Raw genomic sequence first — 27816 nt, forward strand, 5'->3', positions numbered from 1 at the left:
TGGGTCATCCAATTTTAAATTTCTGTCCGGGTCCTATCCCGTGGGTCTATCCCAATTTTAAATTTCTGTCCGGGTCTATCCCGTGGGTCTATCCAATTTAAATTTCTGTCGGGTCTATCCCGTGGGTTCTATCTCCATTTTAATTTCTGTCCGGGTCTATCCCGTGGGTCCATCCCAATTTTACATTTCTGCCCGGGTCTATCCCGTGGGTCTATCCCCAATTTTAGATTCATGTTCGGGTCAGTCCCGTTTTAGAATTCCTGTTCGTTGGAATCTTTTGCAGCCCAATAACACAGGTAAGTATTTGGTGTCTATTTCTTTGTCTCAAGTTTTTTCAAAACTCAGACAAAGAGGGGCAAACTGTAGACACCAAATTTTTGGTGTAATTTCATTTTTAGTTTTTTATTTGTCGTGTTTCGTTTTATTCGATTTTAGTTTTTTTTATTTTTAAGTTTTTAGCATAGAATTTCTTGAAAGTGGAAAAAGGAAAATTTGTTCACAAAAATATGTTTATTTCTTTAAATTCAATCTTTGGGCACTTTAGTTACTTTTATTAAGTTATTTTGAGAAAAAGAAAATGATGAAAATGAAAACTTAAAAATTAAAAATGGCCATTTTTGCTTAGTTTTTTGTTTAAAATTATTTTTGTTTTGTTATTATTATTATTCTCAAATTCCGCAGAAGTAAATTAGTAGTGAGTTTGATCCAAAGTCACCTCCAACACTTTTCCTCTGGCTCTATGGCGCAGTGGGAGAAGACGGATTTCGTCAGTTAAGCGAATGCATTCAGTTGTATTTTCCGGTGAGATGAAGTCTAGGACTACATTGACACATGGCTGCAGTTTAGAGGATATAGAAAACCATTCAGTTAGCAACTATGATAGCGAACCCTTAAACATCCAGGTCCAAAAACTATTACTCGAGAAGTACAATGCTTAAATACAAATTTCAAGAAGCAAAACTCTCAGTAATAATGCAATTTGGTAGAAGATTTCACAATGGAGTAACAGAGACTGTCCTTCAATGAAGTCAAGCAAACATTTTTATAACAAAGGACAACCCTAAATGTAGAATATAGAAGTTTTGTGACAGTTTTGAGCTTAATACTGATATTCAATTTTTGCTACTTTTAGAGAATGTTCTACAGTAGACAACCTTCCATGCTGGTAAAAGCAATTAAATCACAAAGGAATTATGAGCAACCATAAAGTTTCACACTCAATCATATCTGCAACACTAGACTGAATGGTTTACGTCACCTTTAGTTTTCTAATTTGATATGGACATCCTGCTGGAATCATGATAGCTTCTCCTAGGTGTTGCTCAAAGGTCCATGGCTGAACACCTGGCAACAGTGAAAAGCAGCTCCATGATAAGGAATGTTCCATGTTTGAAGTACCATTAGTACGACTAAGAACTGCCTCGGTTACAATATTTCTTCTTCGTATGGATAGAGAGTAGCTAACAGAGAAGAAACTATGCTTACCAAATTCCTCCTTAAGCTTCATCTTGTGATATGCATCGAGGAAGAAACTTTGATCCAGAATTGGATGAACCACCTGCAATAGACACAAACAACTTAATCAAGATGCTCTTACATCCTCATCTTATTTGAGAAGCTTGAGTCTCAGAATATATTACGTGTCCGCCATAGCAGTATGCAGAACTTAATTCATCAGAATGCCGTCTGAGGTATTCTAGAAGTTTTGGGACGTCTTGTCTACGGAAAATGTCCCATTGAGCACCAGATGGATTGGCTGTTTGTTTCTCGCAGGAAGAACTAGAGCTCTCGATATCCCTAAAGAAAGTCTCATCATCTGAATCTTCCAATCCTTGAATGTTTCCAGAACAAAGCATTGAGGACTCAGAATCAAATTCAGACTCATTTTCAGAATCAAAGGGTATATTCCCATTTTCAAAGCATGATATTTGTCCTTTAATTGAATTGCCAGTGAAAAGAGGCACTTTCGCAATTCCATTAGGTAAGCTTAACCTTTCTTCCATCATATCTTGCAAGCCTGATTCTTGACTTTCTTCACTGTGTAAAGATGATTTTCCTTTTACTTCAGTAGAATTACTGCTGGAAAGCAAATGACCTCGATTATTGTTCTTTCTGCTTGATTGCAAATGGTCTTGACCCTTGTACTTCTTCATCAATGTTTGAATATTTTTGAACTGTTCTCTGGTGATTGGAACATCCGTAACACATGCAAGAACATTAACCTGAAATGCAGATAGAGTTAGTTGCAAATAATTTTACAACTTCAGAAGAATCCTAACTTTATGTGCAAGCTAGACTGAAAGTTGATGAGTCAAGGAGCAATTATAAGTCATATCTTGATTAGTTTCACATCCTCCTGCCAATTTATTGTGGACTGACCTAGAATTTGTTCTGACAATACCAGTACACAGCTGCAAAATTGAGGGGCACAATCTCATACATCATTTATTTGTTCCCCCCCCCCCCTCTCTCTCTCTCTCAAAAGATTAGATGAGAAAATTAAATACAAGCACCTCCATATATCAGTAGATGTGTCGCTTTAAATCTTCTATTAACGAAAAGCCTACTGAAACAGGATCTTTTCCTATGGCTATCCACACCAGATATCACATGCAAGTACATGAAGACCACCTTTTATCCAAAACAGTGTATGGTTCCTGGTGACTGTAAACTAAAAGTGACCGTAGAATGTTCAGTCTACTCATTTTACTGCTTAATAAAATAAGAAAACTGAAATTAAGTCTCAAGAGGTCAAACACAAATAGTCAATAGTAACAGAAAAATCAACAAAAAATTGCAGTGATAGCCAAAACATAGACATCAATCAAGGAAGTAACCAATATTCTGGATTTGAAAGTAATGATGATGCACAAAAGAAGTGCAGGATAACAGAAAAAAATCATGTATCCACGATTTAGCAACAAGTAAAGCTGCTATAGCCAAGATATTATTGCAAAAGGTGGGTCAATGTATATGCTTTCGTCTATGTGCACATGCAACAGATGGAGCAATGATGATCTCTTTATTGCAGTTGCAGGACAGCCCTCCTTTAATCCTTTATATGGTCAGACAGAGAGCTAGTAAGGCAGCAAAGCATAAAAAGACATTGGACACATTTCCTTTATTCAAGTGAAATGAACTCTTCCAATAATGAAGTTCAAAGAAGCCCAGATCCTCCTAGTAGAATATTTTCTCAACATATCCACCATAAGAACAATGTTAATCACACATTGTTTCTTAAACACTATAACAAAGCAATGAAATTTGAGATGGGAAGAATCATATTAGACAAGGCATGCACGAGTATTTCCGCATGTTATGCAACTACATAACACGGTCGAAATCCAGTTTAACATGCACAGCACACTATCAATTGCAATTTATTTTGAACCCCAAGTATTCAGCACCAGGGAATGTTCTGCTTCCAGCAACGACTGCCTTCCGCTGTATCAGCCTATAAGTGCGTGCACTCAAGTATGCTCAGTCACCGAGAGCATATAGAATGAAAGAGAGAAGCAGATGCAAAGGTCATTTCAACTGAAAGAAATTCTATTCATGGGTATTCTAGTGTTCGCAATAATGGTTATTGTTACTTAATATGCGAATATGGAAGGTCAGTCTGATTTCACAATTAGATAATAAAATGCTTGTAACTGAAGAAAACATGAACATGTAATAAACCAATAAATATTAGGTCACCTTATTGCAACATATAAAAAAGTGACAGAACTGCCATGACAAGTTTTCTTGAGCAGAAAATTATGACATGCACCTGGTCACAACTTTAAACGACCTGTCAAGCTGTAAGCTCAATTAAAATGCTCCACAAAAGAAAAGAGGTTCCCACAATGAAACCTAATTGCAGCAAGTTAAATTGCATACTCACAAGAATTGTACTGACCGTGAAGGCAAATAAATTCAAATGTAAAAGAACTTTGAACGTGCACAGAAATATTAATTTACCACATCATTTGAGTCAAAGCAGAGTTTTGTCAAAAAATCAGCATTCATGAAGTCCTCCAGACCACCACATGAAATATGAATACAAGGACCAATTTCAGGTTTCGCCGCTTCTTCTGGCAACTTGAGTGCTATATTCAGATGGCCAGAAATTGGATTTAGATACTCCTGAAGCGGTAAAACATGCAAGATCTCAGCATAATGAGAAGGGAATTGCTCTTGAAATACGCTAGAAGAAAGCCAGGCTTTAATTTTCAGGGTCTGATGCTGCACATTTAAATGTGTGCCATCCACCATTGACCCCATGAATATCTGTTTGGCAGAAGTTTCTACCTGGAAAAGAAAATATGACTGAGACAGAGATAGAAGAAGATTCAACTACAAAGATACAGTAACAGAAGAGATTCAACTAGCACCAGAAGAAAGTGGGATGCATGAGACAGACATAAGAAGATCCAAATGCATGCAATAGGTCTTTCTCCTACATAGTTTGACAGAATACTTTGGCAACAAACTTGAACATTTCTCATTTCTACTTGTCCAGCAGCTTGCTTTACAAACATCAAAGCAGCATAAGAAAACCTACCCTTGCAAGCCCAATTTTGCACAGAAACCAGAAGTGGAAAAGACAACGAAAAGAAAAAACAAAGAAATTAGAAGAAAGAACAACAGCAGTCCTCACCTAATAACATAGACAAATGTGATTGTGACATATGCAGTAATTTATGATATGAGCATTGTTTATCCTATGTGAAATGCCTCACTAGATCTAAGGACAATGGCAAATTGTCTAACATACAAAATTGACATGCTGGTAATCAGATCTTATATCTTTTCAAAATCATGCAGCCACAATTTATTTATAATTTATTTGGGCGTCACATAACTAGTTGTTCCACCTGCTGACAATCAATAACATCTTCACAGCATACTTAACTTTCAATGGTAAAACCGAAATGTAAATTATTGTTAAGCTGCAACAACAGTTGTAATGAAGTTCACTAGATGTCTGTTATGTAAAGAGGGAGAAACTCAAACACTGACCTCACACCAGTCCAAGCAAGTAGCTCCATCAATCACTTCCTTCTTATTTTGAGACTTAGAAATTGTTCTTTCAAGGTAAGTGGAGAACATCACAACTGGATCCCAGTTCAGAACTGATGTTCTTCGAATAACATTTCGCACTATAACAGGATGACCTTTAGCCCAGTGCAGCTGGAAATGTCCAAGTTTCTCTTTGTTTAAATCACTTAAAGTGGGATAATAGATGAAATTATCATTGGATTCTACTCTCTTAGCCAACTTTTGCAGTGGCTGAATTTCAACTTTGTCCTCAGTTCCCTTGCACAATGAGTCACAAGAACACACAACTACAGTTTCTGGAAAGTCATGGCACTGAAGCACCTCTTCTGCTCCTGCTTCCAGCTCTTTCATCCACCTTAAGGGAAAAATGCATCTTAAATCAAGGTTTCTCTCACCACATCCACCAAAATCCACTGGAGGACAAAATACGCTTCCATCAGAACAAGCTTTCAAGCTCTTCAGTGACATCGGAGACAAATGGGGCGCCTTGCAAGAACTTATGCAAGAAGTGCTAATGTGATTTATCTTCAATTGCAGCTCACCAGCAGACCGATGAATTTCCCTACCATTGCAACCTTTGGAACAAAATTTCTCATATAAATTTCCTCGACAAAATTCCCAGCAACAACTTAAGCAGAGATTATACGAGCAGTTCGCACAGCTTCTATGGTAATCCACAATTGAAGTTTTGCAATTGTTGCTGATCCAGGATTGAAAACACCACATAAAAAACACGCAGCAGGACAGTTGTATACATTCTTCAACAGCATTAAAACATTTCAGCATTTCAGAACTCACCAGCAACATAACTTCTTGTTTCCCATCTCTGACTGCTGAATCTTGATATTGGATGGTACTTCACCTGTTACATGTGAAACTTGAAACAGGGTGCTCGATGCCTCAATTACAACTTGATTTCTACCAATTACTGTATGTACCTGTAATCATGGCCTGCATCTCAAGCTCCATGTTCTGTTCTTGGTTAATTTGTTTGAGCACAGGAAGAAGCAAGGAAATGAGATAATGAAGTAGTTGGATTTTCGCAATTTTCCTTTTATCCCTATAAAACTCCTGCAAATAGATTGCAGAAAGGTAGAAGCTTGAGTAGTCAAAGTACATATATGGATGTGCTAATTCATGCTTTAAAATCTCATATGCCAAACCTTATGACTCATTTCCTTCCATCGACGTTTTAGGCAGATCATACAGCTACAAGTTTCACGACAAACAGGGCACGCCACCTTAATCTCTTTCTTCTCCAAGTATCTGATCACAGTCAGATGCCATAGCTTTCAGTTTGGCTCCGGTTTTAATTAGAAACATGTAGACTAATTTAAGAATGGAAAATGTACACCATTTAATATGAGAAATAAAATCCAGACCAGCATTACCTGTCCGGTTCAAATGTGATTATTAAACAGCTGTTCAAATCTAGAATAATACACATTCTCATGTATGCTTCTGGAACAGAATATATTGCAACTCTAAAAGAATGACACAGTTTAACCATCAGCAAACTTCTCACTAGACCAGACATCAGTTACTCCTCTTTCTGTCAGAAACAGAAGTCCATTTCTAACCACACAGTTCCAATTTTGAAAACTAATACTATTAATTGCTCCATATTTCTTTTTCCTAAATGCTGTTTACAATTGAGATTGAGTTAACAATAAAAAATGTAGGGACCAAAGAGCCCCTCATCTTTATTGTGAATTTGTTAGTTTAGCGATCATCGCATACTTGGGAAAGAGAACCCAGACAGGTTTAGATTTAGGATAAACAAGGTTCTAATTCTTTTAATATACTGGTTCGGTAATATCTAAATCTGATCACCTTCTTACACTCTATCCAATTATTCGTCCATTTTAATCCTAGCAAATGTACCAATTAAACATTACTTGCATCCAAATAGACACTTTTTTTTTTATGAATGGGCTATAATTTTTGCATTTTCTAAAGTAGCTTAACCAGTTAAATAAGGTAATCCATTAATTACACATCCAACTCCAAGTCACTCTGACTTTTATCCATAGAACTTCGATTTCAAGAACATGCATGCTGATCAACAAAAATGCAAGAGAAAACAAAATAACAATTACGTAAATATATCAACATAAACAACTGCAGTATGCAAATAAGGCAAGAGAGAAAATAAGTACCTTTCTTTAACACAATCCCAACAAAAGAGTTGCTTCCTACATTTCAAACACTTGATCAAATTACAACCAATACTCCTCCTACACCAATGGCATTTCTTCACTCTCCTCAAATAATTCACAGATGGTACAACCTTTTTCCACGGAGCCAAAAAGTTCCACAAGAAAATCAATAGCCATAAAAGAAGAATAGAAGTACACCAATTCAACTGAAAATGAACCAAAAACAAATGACTAAACAAGATAAGCGATTTAAGATCCTGAACTTCAACTGCAACAACCTGCATTGTACTCAATGGTACGGGTTCAATATTCTTGGACCGAAAACCCCTCTGTGTGTTCCATCCCGAGCACGAATTTTCTCCAATTTTCACATCAACAGCATCATGGCCACCAGCATTGTCGGAATTCTTCTGCGAAATCGCCATTATGCCATTTGGCAACTCGCGAGTCAACTCAGTCTCCCCACTCCACTCATTCTCCCTCTCCTCCTCCTCCTCATTCTTCTTCTTCAACCTTTTCTTCTCTACTTGCCTCTTCAAGAACTCCCTGATCAACTCCAAATGCAAATCACCTCTCTTCAATTTCATCCTCCTCAACGCCTCATCCAAAACCTCAGAAACGCACCGTTTCTTCTGCTTCTTCTTCACAGCCGCCGCCAACGCCATTTTCACTATCCTCCTGGACGATGATCTTGACGAACAAGCCCTGATTTTCTCCCCATCTTTCTTACTAATTTTCTTGCTTTTCCTCTCCAATTTCAGCGACTCCGGAACTTTCTGCTTCAGCTGCCTTCTCCGGCCCTGGAGATAGTGAATATGACAGAGCTTTTTCCCTTCTACTACTTTCCGAGTACACCTCCATTGCCGACCGTCCGTTCTCCGGCACCGGACTTCGTCCGGCGGAATATCCTCCTTTTTAGCCATTCACAGATAAAAAAATCAGAGCTTTCACAGAATTAGGGTTTTAGGTGGATTCTGTGGCTATCAGTGCGTGAAGTGCGTGTGGCAGTGGTAATTAATAGCGGGGAGAAGTGACGATGAGAGAGTCCTGCGGTGGGTTGGAGACTGTTTGGGGAAAAAACTTTTTCAGAGGTGGGAATCTAAGGGGGACTCGGCTCTGGACTCTGCTGCCACCAATCAATTAATTGGACTGTCAATCTTTATTATTCTCATCATTTTATCCGTATTTTTCTACACCAGCTTTATACTCCTGTATCTTTAATCTGGTATACAAGCATGAGTGGGGGCCATTGTGGGAGTTTTTAATACGACATTTTCTTGGAAATGTCATGTGTCATTTTGTGTCTGTTGAATTTTGATCCTTATCAGACAATGAATGCAGTACAGTGATTGAGAGAGAGGATTCAAGATTGTGATTGACACTAATTTTTTTGGCTGACGATCAATTTGGGTTTTTGGAGTTGTTTTGATGATTGGTGGTGGAATTGTTGGATGATCAAAAGAGGGATGATGGCTGATGATATGTGAAGGGTGAGTCTGGCCAGTAGTTCAAGAATTGGAAACAGACATGACATCTTGAAAAGTGGCAAAGAATGTGGTTCTCTTTTTTCAATAGAGTTCCTGTTTTCTAGGCATAGCATGGTTTTTGTCAAAAAGATGGATATTGTTTCTGAGAGTGGAAATCTGTTGAGAAAATTGGGGGCTTTTCTTTTCTGAAGGGAGGGAAGATTTCTAAGTCCTTTCAAAATGGCAGGTTTCTCAGTCATGATTTTCAGGATCAGATGAGGAAACTGCACAGAAGCTAGTAGATTGCTAGTAGTATGTCTGCTGCATTTTGCAGTAATTGTGCAAAGGTAGTAGATTGCTAGTAGTAGTTGGCTGGATTTTGCAGCAATTGTGCATTTTGGGCTGTGGCCAGTCTGCAAGATTTCGAAATGTCACTTTATGTGTCTGATAATGTGTATTTTGCTGTCAAATTTGCATGGTTGGTACTCTGCATTATGTCGTATGATGCTCATTATCAACATGATATGTAGTCTTCTGGATCATGACATGCGCCCGATGGATAAATAATTAATTAGCCTAATTTTTTGCCTCTGTTACATTCGATCAGCTTCCAATTTTAGTGTCTAGGCAGGAGTCTGTCTATCGCAAAAGCCAAATAAGCCTCTGGTACTCGTAATGGCTTGCCAGTGCAAGACACAGTATTTACAGGGAGGGCCTCAGGCATGCAAGAAAATGGATATTTCTGCTGAATGCTCTGAAATTAAAAAGGGAAGAAGCATAGAGTATATGAAAGATGGTCAATTTTAGGATTTAGTAGTTCTTTTCATGATTGATGGTGAAAAGCTTGGATTTGATCGAAAAAGGGATGATGAAATGTGGGAGCAACTTTGAATAGTAGTTAGTGAAAAGAGGAAAAAAACAGGATTTTGAGGTAAATGATTGTGTTTAGACAAGCATTCCTTGCTAGGAGTTTACTAGGAGGCATATCATATCAGTTCTATTTCTGAAAAGGTGATTTAGGTTCTTAAAGATAGATTGGATGGTAATTCGAAGGTGGCGTTGCACCTGTGAAAGTAGAAAAAAATACTACTACTTATCAAATATGGTGAAGTGTCAGTTGATTACTGAATCATGATTTTCGTTGCAAAGATCAGAAAGAAACTGCCCAAGAACTTTAAAAAATTGCATTTTGAGCTGGAGCAGTATCTTTAAAAAAAAAAAAAAAAAAAAAAAGAGGCCTCTTGTGGGTACCGAGCTGTTATACTATTCAGTAATTTAGTGCCTCTTTGGTTTTCAATTGCAAAACTATTCAGCAGGTATACATGAATCTTCAAGCATGCGACTGTAAAGTCCTAGCTGAAAGTACTGATGTGATAAGATATATGGGCAGCACAGGCTTTTTGATGCAAATCCCATTTGGCTTTTGAATTGTTACGGATCCTGAAACCTAAATACACAACCTGATTGTGCAAGAGATTGGAGTCAGATCAAAATTATAAGCAGCACTAGAAGAATAATTCAAATTTTACAGGAGAAATGGTCCAATTAAGCTGTGACCCTATATTATGCTTTTATATAACTGATCCTCTTGCCTTCTTGTCTAAATTTAGGATTGGCCAAGCTGGCTTGGCTATTGAAGAAACCAGCAACTAGGCCAAGCTGGTTTGATGACGAGGTGCGTGTCTGAGATTACAAAAACACTTCCATCTAAAAACGTCAGTAAAAGATTTGCCAGCGATGGACTATATCATCAGTACTAAACAGATCAATTACTCCACCAATTAAATTGATCATGCATGTACTGAATATTGAATAAAGGAACAGATACAATTGAACAATCCATTCCATCCATCCATGCACGAGTATTGACTACCAGGATCTTCTAGTCTTAACTATATACCCCACCTGATGCCTCTTTTCCTTTTCAACTCCAGTGATAATTCATCAACTACATACATATTTGAATTTCTTGACATGCATGCATGCATAAATGCCCCGAAACTACAAACGGGGGTTGCCATGAACAGGTTTAGACATGCAAATTTCCGTCTGGCTAACCCTAGCTAGACCTGCATGAAGATTCAAATCCGATCACCTATATATTGTACTAGAGACAAAAAATTATGCTAGCCAATCTTCTTTTTTTTGTTTCCCTTTTAAGGCTAATTAATCTGGTAAATGCAAGAAGGACAATCCGAATTATGAGCCAAAAAAAAAAGATGCCTGGATGATAAATTAGAATTCAGAATTTTATGTGTATAGTAGATGCTCGGGTTCAATATTCTACTTGCTTTTATCCCGTGTATCAAGATAACTTGTACTACTAGTTTTGCTTACTGATCATCATCAGCTGAAAATGTGATTAGCTATCTACGATCGAGGGGAAAAAAAAATGGACACAAGGCAAAAGATAGGTTGAAAACTTGCAGTTATATATATAACCAGACAGACAAGTGTTCCACCCACAAAAAAATGTAAAAGCAAGCTTCCACAGTTTCAGTAGGATCGTGGATGTTTTAAAGCTGGTTGCATGACGAGGTTAATATATGTATCTGAGATGACAAACTGAATCGACAGAAAATTCCATTCTTTAGAAAATTCCATTCTTTAATTTCTTTCATCTCTTGTGTCAGCAATTTTCCAGTGTCGCGCTATTCTGGGTGTTTGCATTTATGAAAAACTAGGTCCAAATTACAGAAAAATGGACCCAAAAAAGCAATAATATCACATTAAATTAAACAAAGTAAAACCCAATATAAAAAAATGTTCAATGTTCGAAATCCGTGGCATATATATATATAGCATGGCCATCTTTGTAGGACATCTTGTTCCCATTATAGAGTACTACGCGGAAACCAGCACCATTGCTAGCCTACTATTATATATGTGATGAGCTGTTGAAGCTTGCGTTATAGCAAATACTTGCAGATTGCAACAGAAAAAGTCCTGAGGATGGAACAAATTAAATTGGTCCCCGAGGAAGCAAGCATTATTTATATGCAGTAAATTAAGAGAAAAAAAAAAGAAAAAAAGGTATGCGTACGTGAGGCTAGTTATCGATCTGTACAGTGACTGTCATATTGGATATTTAGCCGTAGAATATATAATAAATATCAAGAAAACAATCACTAGAATATAACAGTTCTGAAATAAAAACGAGCATTATTTCCTCCAGTTCCTTCAAAGCATGAAAGGGTAGCATCCATCAACTATACAGGGAGTATATTCTCTAGTAATTACTTTCTTATGCCAGATTTGAGAAAATTGTAGTATACAACTATAGACTGAGGCAAGGAAACCAGAAACCCTTACGATGGATGCTCATATGGAGGGTCTATTAATTGCGAAATTAATACTACATGGGAAGACTCTGAGTAAAGGGACCCCGGAAACTGGAAAGTACAGGATAACATCGAGGTCGATGACCAAGAAACCCTAAAATGGATATGGCAGTCTATCGATGATGGAGCCAACGGGGGCTTTGAAAATTTTAATTCATAATATGTAAATATGTGTGTAAAATAAAATTGCCCCCCCCCTAAATTTTTAAAATTTTAGTTTGTATTATGAGAGTTGATATATATACATGAATTAGTCATCTTTGAATTAAATTTTTTCTTCAAAAAAAGTTATTTTTTATTGTACTAATTATTCAAAAATTAAACATATCATTTGATGTTCCATAGTAAATTGACCCAATGTGATGTATTAGAATAAAAAGACCCAATTCATAATTGTTAATGGGCTAAAATGACCCAATTCATAATTGTTAAAAGCAAGAACTAATACGTCTAAGAATAGAACTTCAACATTTTGAACTTGACATTCCAAATCATCTTGAATTGCAAGAATTATCTGGTATTCATGAGTTATGTCAAGACTTGGTGAAAACAAGAAAAAAATTAGTGATATATTCTCTTATTGACATATTGATTAGACTTGTTCTTACTCTGCTTCCTGTATCAACTGCAACTACAGAGCGGGCATTTTCAATTATGAAAATAATCAAGACAAAACTCCGAAACAAGAAGGAAGATAATTTCTTGAATTATTGTCTAACTGTGTATATAGAAAAGGAAGTTGCTGAAAAATTTAGCAATGATTCAATCATAGATAAATTTAGTTCTATGAAAGAGCGTAGAGCTCAATTTACTTCTAAGAAAAGATGTTGAAATTTCAAATTATGTTAACATAACTTTTATCTTTTTTCAATTGAAAATAGTTACATTTATATTACATGGTTATATATATATTGCATAGGTGACATATTGGAGAGCATCTTCTCATAATGTGCAAATTGGATGGTTTGTAATGTTATAAGATATTTAATCAAAAGTTATCTTTTTTGTTAATTTTTGTTATGACTATACCGCATATTTATGAATAGACATACATTTATAATTAAATTTAATATTTGATATTTTTAGATGTCATATATTTAAATAGAAGAAAATTATTTTGAACATAATATATTAAGATAATTTTATTAGGAAAAAATTTTAGCCCCCCTCAAAAAAAAATCCCGGCTCCGTCACTGCATGCATGCATGTATGTATATATATATAGACACAGAAACAAATACTCTATCATAAGCACAAATGTAAATTGAAGAGACATCCCTAAGTTCAATTGTAAACTCACGTTTATTCCATGGGGGCTAACAGGAAATAAGACTCTTCTCTCCATCATAAGCAAAGTCCTTACCAACTATAATTCAGTGTCATAGGTCTCCAGTACCGTTCTATATTCATCTCGTGAATGATCAAGGAATTTTTTTTTTTGTTAAACCTTGTAAAACTCATGCTTTGTTTATTTGCCAGCCGGTATGCAAATTATCAAAGGCAAGTCGAAAGATTATTGTGATTTTGAAAGTTACAAACTCTTGTGAATCGCTAATTTTCTCAACCCATTGTTAGTCTATCACCTTATCCTCAAAATATTGGTATTTCACTCTCTGAATTTTAAACATCCATACGAATATGCAAAATCTATTTACAACATTTGTAATGGTACTATATTCGAATTTCAATTACATAAATTTTATTATAGTACAAGTGGTTACTTTTTCTTAGACTAATAATTTTTAAATCCTTAATTTGCTAACAAAGAAATTGAAACGATATTATATACCATGTCATTGGTAAAGTAATTTAAGGATATGGGTATTAATTATTTGAACTAACTTTTTATGCATCAACAATCAGTGTAGTAATTTTTTACGCTAATAGCTTTGAATGTTTGACACATATGCATGATTTAAATTTCAAAATTGAATTCGTGTTATGTGGCATGATTTAAACTTGCTAATATTAAAAAAATATATACACTAATATCATATAAAATTTTATCTTATTTTTTTTACATAAACAAGCAATTAATATTTCAAAACTGAGTTAATGAATACCACCTTACACTCTACAGCCAAATGTTATAAAGGCTTTTATTCTTACCAATTTCAAAGGTCAAAATCGACACTAATTAGGTCCTGTTTGATAATCCAATTCCGCACTTAAATTTAATGAATTTAGATCTTAATATGTTTAGACGTGTCTGATAACCAAAAATTGAACATCTGAATTAATTAAATGGTACTGAATTTTTTAGGCAAAATTTACTCCCAAAAATAAGTGATAAGTTATTTACTTATCACTGAATGTAAAACACACTTAAATGTATCTGATTTAATACTTATCAATTCAATAATTTAATGGATTCAAACTTCATATTTCAGTTTCATCAAAACTGAATGGATTCAAATTTCAGATTTCAATTTTATGAAACGCACTTAAGTCTTCAACGTCCGACTCCAACAGTAACTTCTAAAGGTTGAAATTTGGATTTCATAAAAAGTCCACGCCTTCGATTGTCAATGACCAAAGGCGGGTTTTCCGTTAATTCTACTCCTCGTGTCTTGAATAGGCATGTAACGTGCCGCGGGGCGCCTTCAAATGGTCTGCTGCGCTGGACTAGCTGTTTAGCTAAAACATCAGAGGCAGCTTTAACATACATAGACTGAAGTTACTGAAATTTCTGGATCTGTTTGGTGCAGACTTCTTTTTTTAGTTCACATTGATGAAGGAAATGGAAGACCAGACAACAAAAACTATCCTCGGCCCTCATCCACCGAATCTTACAAAAGATGCAATAAGTATAATGCAGGGTATGCTATCAGTCAACCTGAGAGCAAGATGTCAATATCTGTGTGACATGGTGAGTACAGGCTAATATTGATCAGAACCTAGATATGGTCGAACCTTTTTTTTTTTTTTTTTTCTGGGAAGAAGAAGAAAGGTATGGGTCACAACTATTAAAGCTTCTCAATCAAAAACGGTGTAGCAATATCTAAATGAAGTATCACTATCACATTAATTAGTAATTTACATCATCTTTTGCACGCCATCCAAACTAAGCAGAAAAACTCGAACTTGAGATTGAGTTTGATAGAAACCTTGAACAATCTTAGCTTAGACCCTAGGCGAAGTCAAATTTTTTTTTCTTAGGTCAGTTTACATTTGCAAGAACAAAAAGTTGTAATAAGATTTCTTTTCTTTTTTTTTTTGATAGAGTTTGATAGAAACCTTGAACAATCTTAGCTTAGACCCTAGGCGAAGTCAAAATTTTTTTTCTTAGGTCAGTTTACATTTGCAAGAACAAAAAGTTGTAATAAGATTTTTTTTTTTTTTTTTTTTTTTACCAATTTGGCAAATTTTAATTTCTAAAAGGACTTCACTAGAACTTTTAGAATATTAGAGGGTAAAAACACGATTTTTATTTTCTTCAGGGTAACCGTGCAAGTTCAATCCAATCATCCACAGCTCCAACGTTACTTGTTTGGTTCAACAAGGCTCGAATAAGCAAAAATAGAGTATCCACAGTTCAGTTCCACTTGAGCCAAAACTTTGTATACTGACATATGAAAACTAAGGTAAGGTACATTACAGTTGACTCAATGTGATATAAATTTTTGTATAGGGAGTGAAAGCTTCATATTGAATATGATTTTGCATGCTAAAGATTTTGAATTTTTAACTTAATCACAATTTTTACTAGAGTTTTTAAAAATCAAACTCGAACAAATGTTGAATTGAAATAATGTTGTTTACTCATTAATTTTCTTTTAAACCACCACTTGATGAAGAACTACAAGAGAGTGAGTTGTATGGGAAGTGAACGCTTCATATAGAGTATGTTTTGCATGCTAAAGATTTTAAAATTTCAATTTAATCACAAATTTTTTCAAAGTTTTTTAAAGTCAAATTTTAACTAATGTTGAATTGAAATAATGCTGTTTACTCATTAATTTCCTTTCAAGACATCACTTGATGAAGAACTACAAGAGAGAGCGAAAGAATCTAATAACTTTGTCACACTGGATAACCCTTCCTTCTCAATTGTATCATGTGTGTTAATTAATCAGTACAACAAAACATTTCCCAGAACGAGGGATAACTTGCTGCTCATAATCCTAAAGTTTTTCAAAATCGTAGATTGCCCCTTAAACTTTTAATTTTAACAATTTACTACACTCTAATTATCAAAAAAAAAAAAAAAACAACTTACTACACCCTATCAAATTTGAGATCAAATTTTCACACCAATCTCAAATCCACTCAATTGTGTCAATTAACAAACTAATATGACTATTTATCCTCGTCCCGTGCTCCAAAAAAGTCCTCTTATTTTTATTGTGTCAACTTCAATATATAATTGTTTTTACTCTTTATCATCTCTCTCATGTTGTAGCAACGCTTTTGGGGTTTACTGGATTGCAACAACAACTATCACCTGAAAAACGCTCCCACCTAATTCAGACGTCTGGCGTGGAGGTGCGGTAAAATATCCCACCCCAAAGCCACCCCCCAAATCCCCAACGCCAACCTCATCTCTTTTTCTCGCCAGTTTTCAGTTTTGTCCTATTCAAGCTTCCTTTCCAAAATCTTAAACCCTTCCCCCCCAATTCCACTTCTCTCTCCAAACCCTAAACCTCCAATTCCTAAATCCCTACCATGGCAGTGGTGGCGCCGGCGCCGGCGCCGTCGGCGATTATACCCCAGGAACTCTACCCGGCTGATGAGGATTTAGCCTACGAAGAAGAGCTGCTCCGCAACCCGTTCAGTTTGAAGCTTTGGTGGCGTTACTTGATAGCCAGATCCGAAGCCCCATTTCGAAAACGGGCCATAATTTATGAGCGAGCCCTAAAAGCCCTGCCCGGAAGCTACAAGCTATGGCATGCCTACCTTCGCGAACGGCTTGAGCTGGTTAGGAACCTTCCAATTACTCATTCTCAGTATCAATCTCTGAATAATACTTTCGAACGGGCCCTTGTTACAATGCATAAAATGCCTCGCATTTGGATTATGTACTTAGAGTCTTTAACTAATCAGAAGCTCGTGACCAAAACTCGTAGGGCTTTTGATCGGGCGCTTTGTGCATTGCCCGTTACTCAGCATGATCGAATATGGGCTCCTTATTTATTTTTCGTTAGCCAAAAGGGGATTCCGATTGAGACATCGCTTAGAGTTTATCGTAGGTATTTGAAGTATGATCCTGGCCATATTGAGGATTTTATAGAGTTTTTGTTGAATTCTGAGCTGTGGCAGGAGGCTGCAGAGAGGTTGGCTGGGGTTCTGAATGATGATCAGTTTTATTCGATAAAGGGCAAGACAAAACACAGGCTGTGGTTGGAGTTGTGTGATTTGTTGACTCAGCACGCTTTGGATATCTCTGGGTTGAATGTGGATGCAATCATTAGAGGTGGGATTAGGAAGTTTACGGATGAGGTTGGAAGGTTGTGGACATCGCTGGCTGATTATTATATTCGGAGGAAGTTGGTGGAGAAGGCGAGGGATATTTTTGAGGAAGGCATGACTACAGTGGTGACGGTTAGGGATTTTAGCGTGATTTTTGATGCTTATTCACAGTTTGAGGAGAGTATGCTTGCTTTAAAGATGGAGGAGATGAGTGACAGTGAGCTGGATGATGAGGAAGATAGTAATGAGACTATGGGTGGGGAGGAGGAAGAAGAAGAGGATGATCGTTTGGATATAAGAAAGTTGGAGAAGAAACTTAAAACGTTCTGGTTGAATGATGATAAGGATGTGGATTTGAGGTTGGCAAGGTTGGAGCACTTGATGGACAGAAGACCAGAACTGGCAAACAGTGTGCTGCTTAGACAGAATCCACATAATGTGGAGCAGTGGCATAGGAGGGTTAAGCTTTTTGAGGGTAATCCCACGAAGCAGATATTGACTTACACAGAAGCAGTTAGGACAGTTGACCCCATGAAGGCTGTAGGGAAGCCACATACTTTATGGGTTGCATTTGCGAAGCTTTATGAGACCCACAAGGATATTGCAAATGCCAGGGTGATTTTTGACAAGGCGGTGCAGGTTAATTACAAGAATGTAGATCATTTGGCTAGCGTCTGGTGTGAATGGGCGGAGATGGAACTCAGACACAAAAACTTTAAGGGTGCTTTGGACTTGATGAGGCGTGCAACTGCAGAGCCATCAGTTGAAGTCAAACGAAGAGGTAATCCATCCTTACTCTTTTTTTATATATTCAATTCCTGATAAAATGTATGGCTTCTTGTATTCTGAGTGCATATGATGTTGACTTCTGTATAGAATTGGCTATGGACTGACATAATTGAATATCAAAAGCAGAAAAGAAGTGGTACTTGAGTTAGAAATGTAACCAGAAATCAAAGTATCTTAGTGTTATTCTCTTGCTGTGAATTCAAGAAAGGTGTCAAGAGGACAATACTGTATTTTGAAGTCAGTCAGCATACTGTGTCATGTGAACTAGTTGTTATTTTTTTTTGAAAGAATGTATCCAGTTCTATTCTCTAGCATACCATAAATTTCAAGAAAATATTTTGCAAATAACTTCTAGATGCTAGTAGAGTAATGATTCTAATGGGCACCAATTCATATGCTGCATTAAGTGTGCATTTAATTTAGTCTTATAGCTTCTTTTTACCACTTTAGTGAGTTCTTCTTTGCTCCTCGTCCTAGTGCACATTATGCATCAGTATGATTTTATCAGGATTTGGTAGTTTCAAGCATGAAGCCAGTTATTTCTATGAATTTTGTGGTTTTTGCTGATTCAAACATTAGATCAATTTACCTTGCACTGTACTTTTGTCCTCTTGGAAAAAAATCACAGATTTGTGTTATAATTTGGAGATTTGTTGAACTTTGTGGTTGCAAATACATTATGTCTTCTTTTTCCATGGGAAACGAACTATTGTGGTTCACAAAATTTTTAAAAATGGGAGGTGAGAAAATAAAAAGAATCTGATTGGAATAAAAACTGACACTTCTTGTATTGCTTTCCTAGATGTCTAATGTTATTTTGGTTTGTATGCTTCTAGCTTGAGGGGTTGTATAAAATTCCTTACGGTAGATTAATGATCCCCATTTTCTAAAGATGATTTATTTACAAGATATGGTCAAAAGAGGGTTCTCAAAAACAGATATATAATTTTGAGATGTGCTAGTTTGGAAATTGTAAATAGACAAGGAAGAGCAAAAGGTCTCTGCAAAGCCAAAGGGCAATACTTTGTGTCTTTTGCTGGTTGTATTAGGATGCATTTTATTCTAATAATAATTGGGCATTAAGAGTACAATGGTGCCTAAACATTTGCTACATGTTACAGTGGCAGCTGATGGAAATGAACCAGTGCAGATGAAGATTCACAAATCCCTAAGACTTTGGACATTTTATGTTGACTTGGAGGAAAGCCTGGGAACCTTGGAGTCCACTCGTGCAGTTTATGAGAGGATATTGGATCTGAGGATAGCCACACCCCAAATCATAATAAACTATGCTATGCTGTTAGAGGTAGACCTTCTCTTCCAAAAGTTTATTTTTCTCCATCATCATCATCATCTTCTCCTTCATGTTGTCTGTTTCTTTTAAATGGAAAAGTAATCTTTGCCTTAATTTCTATTTGCTTTTGTTGATCTAAATTTCTGTAATTGAATTGTCAGGATCATAAGTACTTTGAGGATGCATTCAAAGTTTACGAGAGAGGTGTGAAGATTTTCAAATATCCACATGCAAAGGATATATGGGTTACTTACCTATCCAAATTTGTTAAGAGATATGGGAAGTCAAAACTAGAACGAGCTCGAGAATTGTTTGAGCATGCGGTTGAAGTGGTATGCAAGTATTTGTCTTATTCTCCAGAATCTTGCATTCTGGTGTATGCTTGATGCCTGTGATTACTTGTGTTGATCTTAATTCACTTTTCTTTCTTCTAGGGGCATTCTAATATAAAAGAAACAAGCTTTAGAAGAAAACAGAAGGCAAATTTTAAGAGTGTGTATGAAGATTATGTCCAAAACTAACACACAACATTTGTTTTTTAAATTTTCAGTTCTTTTTTTTTTGTCTATTAGTAGTGACATCCTGAAAAATAAAGTCTAGAACAGTTGGCTCTTTCTATTGTTTGCATGGGTTTCATTGTTGGTATTGGTTTTTGTTTTGTAGTTAATTTGATTAATCCAGTACTCAAATACCATTGGTAAGTCATTGCGCAAGTAGCATTCAGTAAAAGTCACTTGTATGATTTTAAGGATTCTTCCATTGAAGTATTTAGTGTAGGGATCCTTACTGGAAATATGGTGCTGCAAATTGTCCTATAGAAGATCATAATATTTTCTGCAGTGCTGACCACCTGAAACTTTCTTTATATCTATCCATATTAAGCAGCTGTCCATGAACATTGTACCAGCAAGAACTTCTACTTTTTGTGACTTGTCATACCAGTAGAGTATGCATTTAAATAGTTTATGGTTTATCTTTGATATGATTGCTTTATTGTCTCTTGTGGTTTTGATGATCTTGGGACTGCTGCTGAAGCATCAAGTGAAGATATTAATACTATTTTTATTTAGGCCCCTGCGGAGGTTGTAAAGCCATTATATCTACAATATGCCAAGTTGGAAGAGGACTGTGGTCTTGCAAAGAGAGCCATGAGGGTTTACGATCAAGCTACAAAGGCTGTTCCAGCAGCTGAGAAATTAAGCATGTATGAAATCTACATAGCTCGTGCAGCTGAAATTTTTGGTGTTCCGAAAACAAGGGAAATATATGAACAGGCAATTGAATCTGGTCTACCTGACAAGGATGTGAAGGTCATGTGCCTGAGGTATGCTGAGCTTGAGAAGAGCCTTGGAGAAGTTGATCGTGCTCGTGCACTATACAAGCATGCATCGCAGTTTGCTGACCCAAGATCTGACCCTGACTTCTGGTCAAAGTGGCATGAGTTTGAAGTGCAGCATGGTAACGAAGACACCTTCCGTGAGATGCTTCGTGTTAAAAGGAGCGTTTCTGCAAGCTATAGCCAGGTGTGTTTTGTCTTTGCTGATTTTTTTTTTCAAAGTTTGGTGAAACATTCTGTCCCTGCTGGTGAATCTCAATGGAGTGCAACCTGTTTGAGTTATTTTCCTTTTCTTTAGATGCTATTGGGAAAATATTGCTTCTATAATTACTCATATCAACTACAACATAAGAACTTCTTATTTCCTGTTTTTGTGTTTGGCAACCATAAGACTTGGGAAGAGAAGTTACTTCCTTATTATGCTTCTCGGGAGATTCTGGTTTTTCTTTTCCTCTTCTAAGTCAGTTTTGGTTCTATTCTTTTGTACAAAAATTTTGGATCCTCTGAGATGTTGTGATGTTACATTTAAAGCTTTATGGTTTCTCTAGTATAAACTGCTGCACCCCAACAACCCCCCCCCCCCTCCCCAAAAAAAAAAATCCATAGGTGCTAATCCACTTTGGTTCTTCTATCCAGACTCACTTTATTCTTCCTGAGTACTTGATGCAAAAGGATCAGATGCAGACTCTTGAGGAAGCAAAGGATGTGCTAAAGAAGGCTGGGGTTGCTGATGATCAAATGGCAGCTCTAGAAAAGAAGTTGTTGCCATCTGCTAATGACGCTGTAACTAAAGATTCCAATCGCGTGCTTGGCTTTGTAAGTGCTGGTGTACAGTCCGTGGGTGATGGAGCACCTAAGGATACAGAAAATAAGGAGGATATTGAACTACCCGAGGAAAGTGACTCTGAAGATGATGACAAGGTTGAGATAGCACAAAAAGATGTTCCTAATGCTGTATTTGGAGGTCTGATCCGGAAAAGAGAAGAGACTGATAACCCTGAAAACGGTGATGATGCAGCAGCAGGAAAAGATGAGGATGAAGGTCACCTTGGAGCCCTTGCAAGATTTAAAAGAAGTCGAAACGCTTAACGTTGGTTTGGTTTATGCCATTTGACTTGTCTATGAAGATTAAACAAAATTTTAGGTTTGCTTCACCAGTCAGTACCTGGTAAAGTGGATTTTTTTGTTGTATTCAGAAGCACTATCAAAAGTTCACTTGTACATTTTTCCCCTGCATGGAGGCTTTGTTTGTTTTTTGTTCTATGAAAGCAGAGTTGTGGACTAAAGAGCTGTTAAATAGTGAGCCTGATTTCTTTTACAATATAAACTGATGCCTACTTACAAACCCTAGAGGTTTTCTTGCCTGCATATTTTGGAATTTTTTCTTAATGGTTTTTCATTTAAGTGACTTGCAACTTTTTTCTCTTTCATTTAAGTGGACTTGCAATTTTTTTTTCCTCCTGCTTCCGGGATTAGCTTTCGAGTAATATGTGCATATTATATGGTTTGAGTTGCTTTGGTGCTAGACAACAGTTTGGTTTAAGATTGGGAAAAAGAAATGTTATATGTGCCAATTAACAAGGTTTTTGTCTGTTTACATTTGGTGGTTCTCTTAGTTGTGGAAGAAGCGGGTTCATCTTTGCTCTAGTCTTTGTGAAATATGTCCAACATAGTAAGTCAAGATCATGCTATTTCTTGTATCATGGGATGTTGATTGGTCTTTTCTTTCTTTTCTGAATGGTGAGGTTTTTGGATGTTTCTGTGCTTGTTTACAGTTTATTCTTTACTTGGCTAAAGAGAGAGAGCTGGAGATTATACTGGTGAGGTTTCACTCTTTATGGATCTGATTCTTTTGTATCTCTGTTGCATATTCAGAATGTTAGTTTTCTTCATATATCAAATGCTGCTTCATTATTTGTGGTGAAACAAGTAAGCTGATTTGCTGTTGCTTTCAGGCTTCACACCTTTGTTTCTCAATTTTTTGCTTGTAAACATAGGCGGACAGACATTTAGCATTCAGTTATGGGCTATTCTTTTGATAACTTGAACTTGAATACTAGAATTTTTCAGTCCTGGTTGTGTCTCCAGTTCTAAGGGAGCACTAATGTCCTTACATATGGTGTTTTCTTTGTTCGTCTTTGTGCTTGTAGTGGTATTAAATCTTCTTTGATTCATATGGCTGGACTGGAACCAGTAAAGCTAATTTTGGTTGTAATAGAGGTGCCTTTCTCCTCTGCTCCACGGTATCTGCACCATTCACCACTGTATTTATTTCCAGGTTAGTTGTTGGAGTATATCCTAATGCTAGTGTTTTTAAAAAAAGGGTTTAGTTATCAAATATGAAATGATATTTTACTTGCCATGTGCTTGTGCTTTGTACATCACAGTTGCATGCATATAAGTTCCAATGCAGCTGTACATGCATAAGTTCCATTTAAGTATTGCCTTATCCATTTAAAAGCACACACATAAAGTTGTTTGGGTGTGTGTTTACAGACATATCATGATGTATGTTATACTAAATGTTTATTAAATTGGATATTGTCGCATTCAATATGTAACCTGGTGCTTCTTTCCTAGAATTGTATTCTCCTGCTTGCTAACAATTCTGAAAGTTTGCTGCTTTTCAACCATATAATATGCACTTGAGTTGCACAACTGCAGCTATCATTTAATAGTTACGAGACTCTGCTGCTCGGCATTGCTGCCCCTCTATGCACGTTTTTATTTTTATTTTTTTTATTATTTAACTGCACACTTCATTTTTCACTGTATTTGGCATTTTCTGATTCTTTTACTGTTTTCAGTGTAATTATAGCAGGAGATTTTTGTGGACTTGGAAATAAATGCAGGATGAGTATTTTCGGTTCAGGTTGTGACACCATGTGTATGGTACATCTATGTCCTTGTGTAGTTTTTTCTGTGGTTCTTTCTCTGTGCTTGTTGTGGTTATTCATCTTGCTCGACTTATATGGCTGGAATTAGTTTGTTCTTTTCTGACATAGATTAGTATGTTAATCGATATTCCTTCACTTTTTCTTTGTGTTGCCTCTATCCAGTCACCAGTTCACTGCTTTTCTCGGTTATGTTCTGTGCTAATGCACTATTCCTTTATTTTCTTGTTTTAATTTTCAATGGAACAGATTTTCAAACTGAAATAAGTGAGTGCCTGCCAATTTTGCATGTTGGTGCAGGTTGTAGAGATAATACTCGTAAATCTAGTGCAACTAATGCATCATCTATTAATAACAGATATCTGCATATTCATGCTGCTTCTCATAGACATGCTATAGGTGTTCGAAGTTTGATATTGTTTGTATCCTCTGCATAACATGATTCCTAATTGGTGATTTTTGGTTTTGGTAGTATTTCAAAGGCAGTGAGTAAGTTACAGGCCAGTAAGCATTGTGTTGCATCCGGCAAGGCTGAGCTTTCAGATGTAGTAAGAGTTGTGCTCTTTGGATTTGTTGATTTGTTGGTTCTTAACAAGAATGCTGAAAAAGGGAAAGTAATGTGTGTCGAACTTGTCAACTTGCAAAATTATCTATCTTGTGGAGATGACTTTGAAAGAAACTTTGGAAAAAAAAAAAAATTGCGAGTCAAAAGAAAAGGTGATTTAGCAACATTGGCAATTATGTCTTCGATCATGTGGAAGTCAGATTTATCAGTTCTGATAATTTATACTGTCAAAGATCAGCTTTTAACACTGGTTGCAGTATTAATTTTTCCCAGTTAACCATTGGTTATATGCTATCTTTTGCATGTTGCGCGTGATGGATGGTTAGAGGGACGTGATCACTTGAACTCTTTGGCTTCTACATCTGAGGGAGGGAGGGAAGGCATCATCACCTTGACATGCTTCAGTCACGCCATCAGGGAGTTCTTTGTTCTATTCTTGTGCTTATCTATGTATTTGGATGAGAAGGATTTGAAATCTGGAATAAAAAATTCAGGTTTTCTATGAAAAAGATTGGGAGAGATTGGACCACCGTTACTTGCTGCCTGTGTAATGAGAGAGAATTTCTTCAGTAGTGAGAAATGCAACAATGTTACATTTCCTTTGAATTGAAAGACTTTACATTTCCTTTGTTTTTGTGGTATCCCTTTGCATACAGTGGTGATCACTTTCCACAGAGAGAAATTTAGATCACTTAAATCTAAATATTACTGACTAAGTGAAAATCTTCTGTACGAAAAGAAAGAAATTCTAGCATGTGAAATCCACTTCATCTTCTTCTTCTGATAAACTTCTTACCTTGCGCATCTTCCTGTACGATGCGCAGCACTTCCTTCGGAGGACTATGGCGCCAAACTTGAGGTTTTTTAAAATGATAGCCCATCTGGGCAAATTTATCAGCAGCCCTATTTCCTTCCCTATAAATATGTGTCAACATGCAATTATTGAGTGCTGGAATAATTGAGTTTATATGGCCAACGTGTTTTTGTACTTCCGCACAACTAACTCGTCGCTTTTTAGCAATGATGTCAACCAAGAACTTGGAGTCTCCTTCAACCCAAACATCGCTCCAACCATCCTCCAGGACAAGCTCCAGGCCTCTCTCAAGGGCGACCAATTCTGCAATCGTGCTGTTCTTTTGACCAATAAATTCAGAATATCCAAGCAAGAATTCAGCCTCATGGTTTCTGAGAACGCCTCCAATGCTTGCTTTCCCTGTCCTGCACTTGCAAGAACCATCAAAGTTTAACTTAGTCCAGCCAATCTCTGGTTTCTTCCATGCCACGAGAACTGGTTCTTTGTGCCAATTTCTGACTATAAGCCCAACCGGCCTCTGCAATGCTCTTCCACATCCGAATGATTTAGTAAAAATAAGCTTCATCTTCTACCCTCTATCTTTTTTTTTCTGGCTTAACGATTTGTAATTTCTTTATTAACTTCAAAAGAATGATGAAGAAAGAACTTGAGCGCTTAAAACTGTGAAAATGGCTAAGCTTGAAGACCATTTATGAAGAAGAATCTGCATTACATGCAAAAAGGGTCTTGAAAGGAAGGGAAGAAATATGTGACCTTAACCACATTACAAAAATGCAAGGAACACCTTTAAGAGATGCTTGCCCACGAGTAGACGTACAAAAGATGGTGAAGGACATGAACGGTTTAATTAAGTTATATGAAAATTCAACGTGAGCAACACTTGAACATTTTCGGACGCAACAGAAGTAAAAATTTCCGTAGGAACTGAGAAGACTAGCCCAGCAATTCACGCATTCTTGCAAAGAAAAGTTGGAGTATGGGGAAAGTAAGGTAGTTTAAGCATATTCCCATTAACAAAGCAAGGAAGTTGACGGAACTCAAAATCCAATTCAAGAATCTTTGTTCGTAGGGGAAAGCTTATAACATTTTATTGAAGTCGTTAATCTGCATTATGAATTTGTAAGTAGCAAAAGCGTGAAAGCCACGTACCAAAATTGAGCATGGGCATGCATGGATAACATTAGTGGACTAGTTTTTTATCAAATGGTGACCATGGTTTGCCAGCGCGGGTTGCAGTCTCGTTGCGGTCTCGGTTGTTCTACATTCGTCGCGGTATATCAGTTGAATATCGGATGATACGCACATTATAGCACATGAAAGTTTTCAAAAAATCTAAAAAAATTACTAAAATTAGAAAATACCAAAAAGACACAATTTAAAAAAATATTCGAGTCAACTCTAATATATCGGCTGATACCATGTATCACGGATTCAAATCGACCAATATCGGTTGAGTCAGAGCGAGTCGCCGCGAATATGATAATATCCGCGATTCGAGGTTCGGTATCGTACTGGTCCCCTCCGTTCCGGTTACGACTCAGGCTGATACATACCGATATCGGCCCATATTGCTAACCATGATGGTGACCATTGACCTTCAACTGTACCTGTTTCGGTCTTTCAACTTAGATCAAAGAAGACCACTAAGTTACTTTATTAACTAATTAGTAGTATAGCACAAAAAATGGAAATTAATTTGTCTATCCAAAAAGATTTTGAGTTTTTTTCTTTCACTGTTTCACGCAAAAATATTTGGGCTGTGATGTTACATTTTTGTTCAGGATGCAATATTTGGAGTCCGAAAAAAGGAATATTTCGTATTTCAACGTTCAGTGAAGACTTAATTGTGTTAGAGAAAATAACTTTCCGATTTTCTGAGTTTTAAACTCATTGCTGACATTTTAAATTTTTGTAAAACTACGTCTAAAGCTCTAAACAAGACGATGCTGGCCATTTGCGGTAAAATGCACTAAATCCTCCTCAATTATACCTCGGATTGTAATTTACCCTCCTAAAGTTTTTATATAGGCAATTTAGCCCCTTTATGACATTCTTAGACAAAATTATCTTTGCTACATTAATTGCTTTTCTCGTTCTTATTCACCTATTCGTTTTTTGTTTTCTCATCCTTCCTTTTTTTTCTTGTCTTTTAGTTTTCCCTTTTTCATTATTAACAATTAATAACAAAATCTATATCATAACATTATCTATGTTTCTTACGTTGCAAAGCCTATGTAGTCTAAGATAGTGAATTATTTAAACAAATAAATACAAAGCACAGCCTTTTTTTTTTCCTGTAAGTGGTAGTGTTTGAATCCAAGATCTCCTACTTGCAATACTTCCTCCCTTATCAACCAAGCCAACCCTCTCCCAGATAGAAAGTTCAGCTTATAAACGATGAATAAATTACAATAAAAATTGTAAGCACACAAATCAGTTAGTACTGTTTTTGTTCATTTTTAATGCATTCAAAATTAATAATTTGTTAACAATTAATTCTTGCATGCGCTATTAATATGTTGGTTTTACTATTAATGATTGAGCAATTGTTTACTCTAATTAGTTTACGTGTAAATAAATTATTGAATAACTTGATTAAATGTGCTTATGATATGAACATATATTGTGCGGTAGAATAGAGCTTATGGTAAAGACTTTTTTTGTTTGGTAAGTGGGAAATCTTGAAGTCAAGATCTTGTATTTACA

The 27816-nt window shown here is 36.3% G+C and overlaps 2 protein-coding genes across 8 annotated transcripts; one reads left to right on the forward strand and one right to left on the reverse strand.

The window, feature by feature from the left end:
- Window positions 1-688: 688 nt before the first annotated feature.
- LOC113782468 (lysine-specific demethylase JMJ25-like) lies at window positions 689-8322 on the reverse strand. The gene is made up of 11 exons (XM_027328360.1): window positions 7481-8322; window positions 7203-7333; window positions 6207-6309; window positions 5982-6114; window positions 5842-5905; window positions 5005-5743; window positions 3964-4293; window positions 1641-2222; window positions 1486-1558; window positions 1259-1344; window positions 689-835 (listed from the first exon to the last, which is right to left on the reverse strand). Exons 1-11 carry the CDS (start codon window positions 8123-8125, stop codon window positions 689-691), a joined length of 3033 nt encoding a protein of 1010 aa, XP_027184161.1. The 5' UTR covers window positions 8126-8322.
- An 8115-nt stretch (window positions 8323-16437) lies between these two features.
- LOC113783193 (pre-mRNA-splicing factor SYF1-like) lies at window positions 16438-24813 on the forward strand. Of its 7 annotated transcripts, none has more exons than XM_027329262.1 (6): window positions 16438-18199; window positions 19329-19513; window positions 19663-19833; window positions 20572-21024; window positions 21474-24279; window positions 24623-24813. In XM_027329262.1, exons 1-5 carry the CDS (start codon window positions 16675-16677, stop codon window positions 21924-21926), a joined length of 2787 nt encoding a protein of 928 aa, XP_027185063.1. In that variant the 5' UTR covers window positions 16438-16674; the 3' UTR covers window positions 21927-24279; window positions 24623-24813. The 7 variants fall into 7 exon arrangements, with proteins under 7 accessions (XP_027185063.1, XP_027185064.1, XP_027185066.1 ...); XM_027329263.1 differs by having other exon boundaries at window positions 21474-23729; window positions 24204-24813; XM_027329265.1 differs by having other exon boundaries at window positions 21474-23729.
- The last annotated feature ends 3003 nt before the right edge of the window (window positions 24814-27816 follow it).

Source organism: Coffea eugenioides, chromosome 9 (genome assembly GCF_003713205.1).
Source record: "Coffea eugenioides isolate CCC68of chromosome 9, Ceug_1.0, whole genome shotgun sequence".
In the NCBI taxonomy this organism is placed as follows: domain Eukaryota; kingdom Viridiplantae; phylum Streptophyta; class Magnoliopsida; order Gentianales; family Rubiaceae; genus Coffea; species Coffea eugenioides.

Excerpts from the sequence above, each read along its gene's own strand:
- LOC113782468 (XM_027328360.1), bottom strand. The coding sequence starts at position 8,125 with ATGGCTAAAAAGGAGGATATTCCGCCGGACGAAGTCCGGTGCCGGAGA. Across the intron at positions 5,744-5,841 it reads AACAAGAAGTTATGTTGCTG|CAACAATTGCAAAACTTCAA; the intron begins GTGAGTTCTGAA and ends ATCCTGGATCAG. Across the intron at positions 836-1,258 it reads ATCAAATTAGAAAACTAAAG|CCATGTGTCAATGTAGTCCT; the intron begins GTGACGTAAACC and ends TCTAAACTGCAG.
- LOC113783193 (XM_027329262.1), top strand. The coding sequence starts at position 16,675 with ATGGCAGTGGTGGCGCCGGCGCCGGCGCCGTCGGCGATTATACCCCAG. Across the intron at positions 19,514-19,662 it reads ACTATGCTATGCTGTTAGAG|GATCATAAGTACTTTGAGGA; the intron begins GTAGACCTTCTC and ends TTGAATTGTCAG. Across the intron at positions 21,025-21,473 it reads TTTCTGCAAGCTATAGCCAG|ACTCACTTTATTCTTCCTGA; the intron begins GTGTGTTTTGTC and ends TCTTCTATCCAG.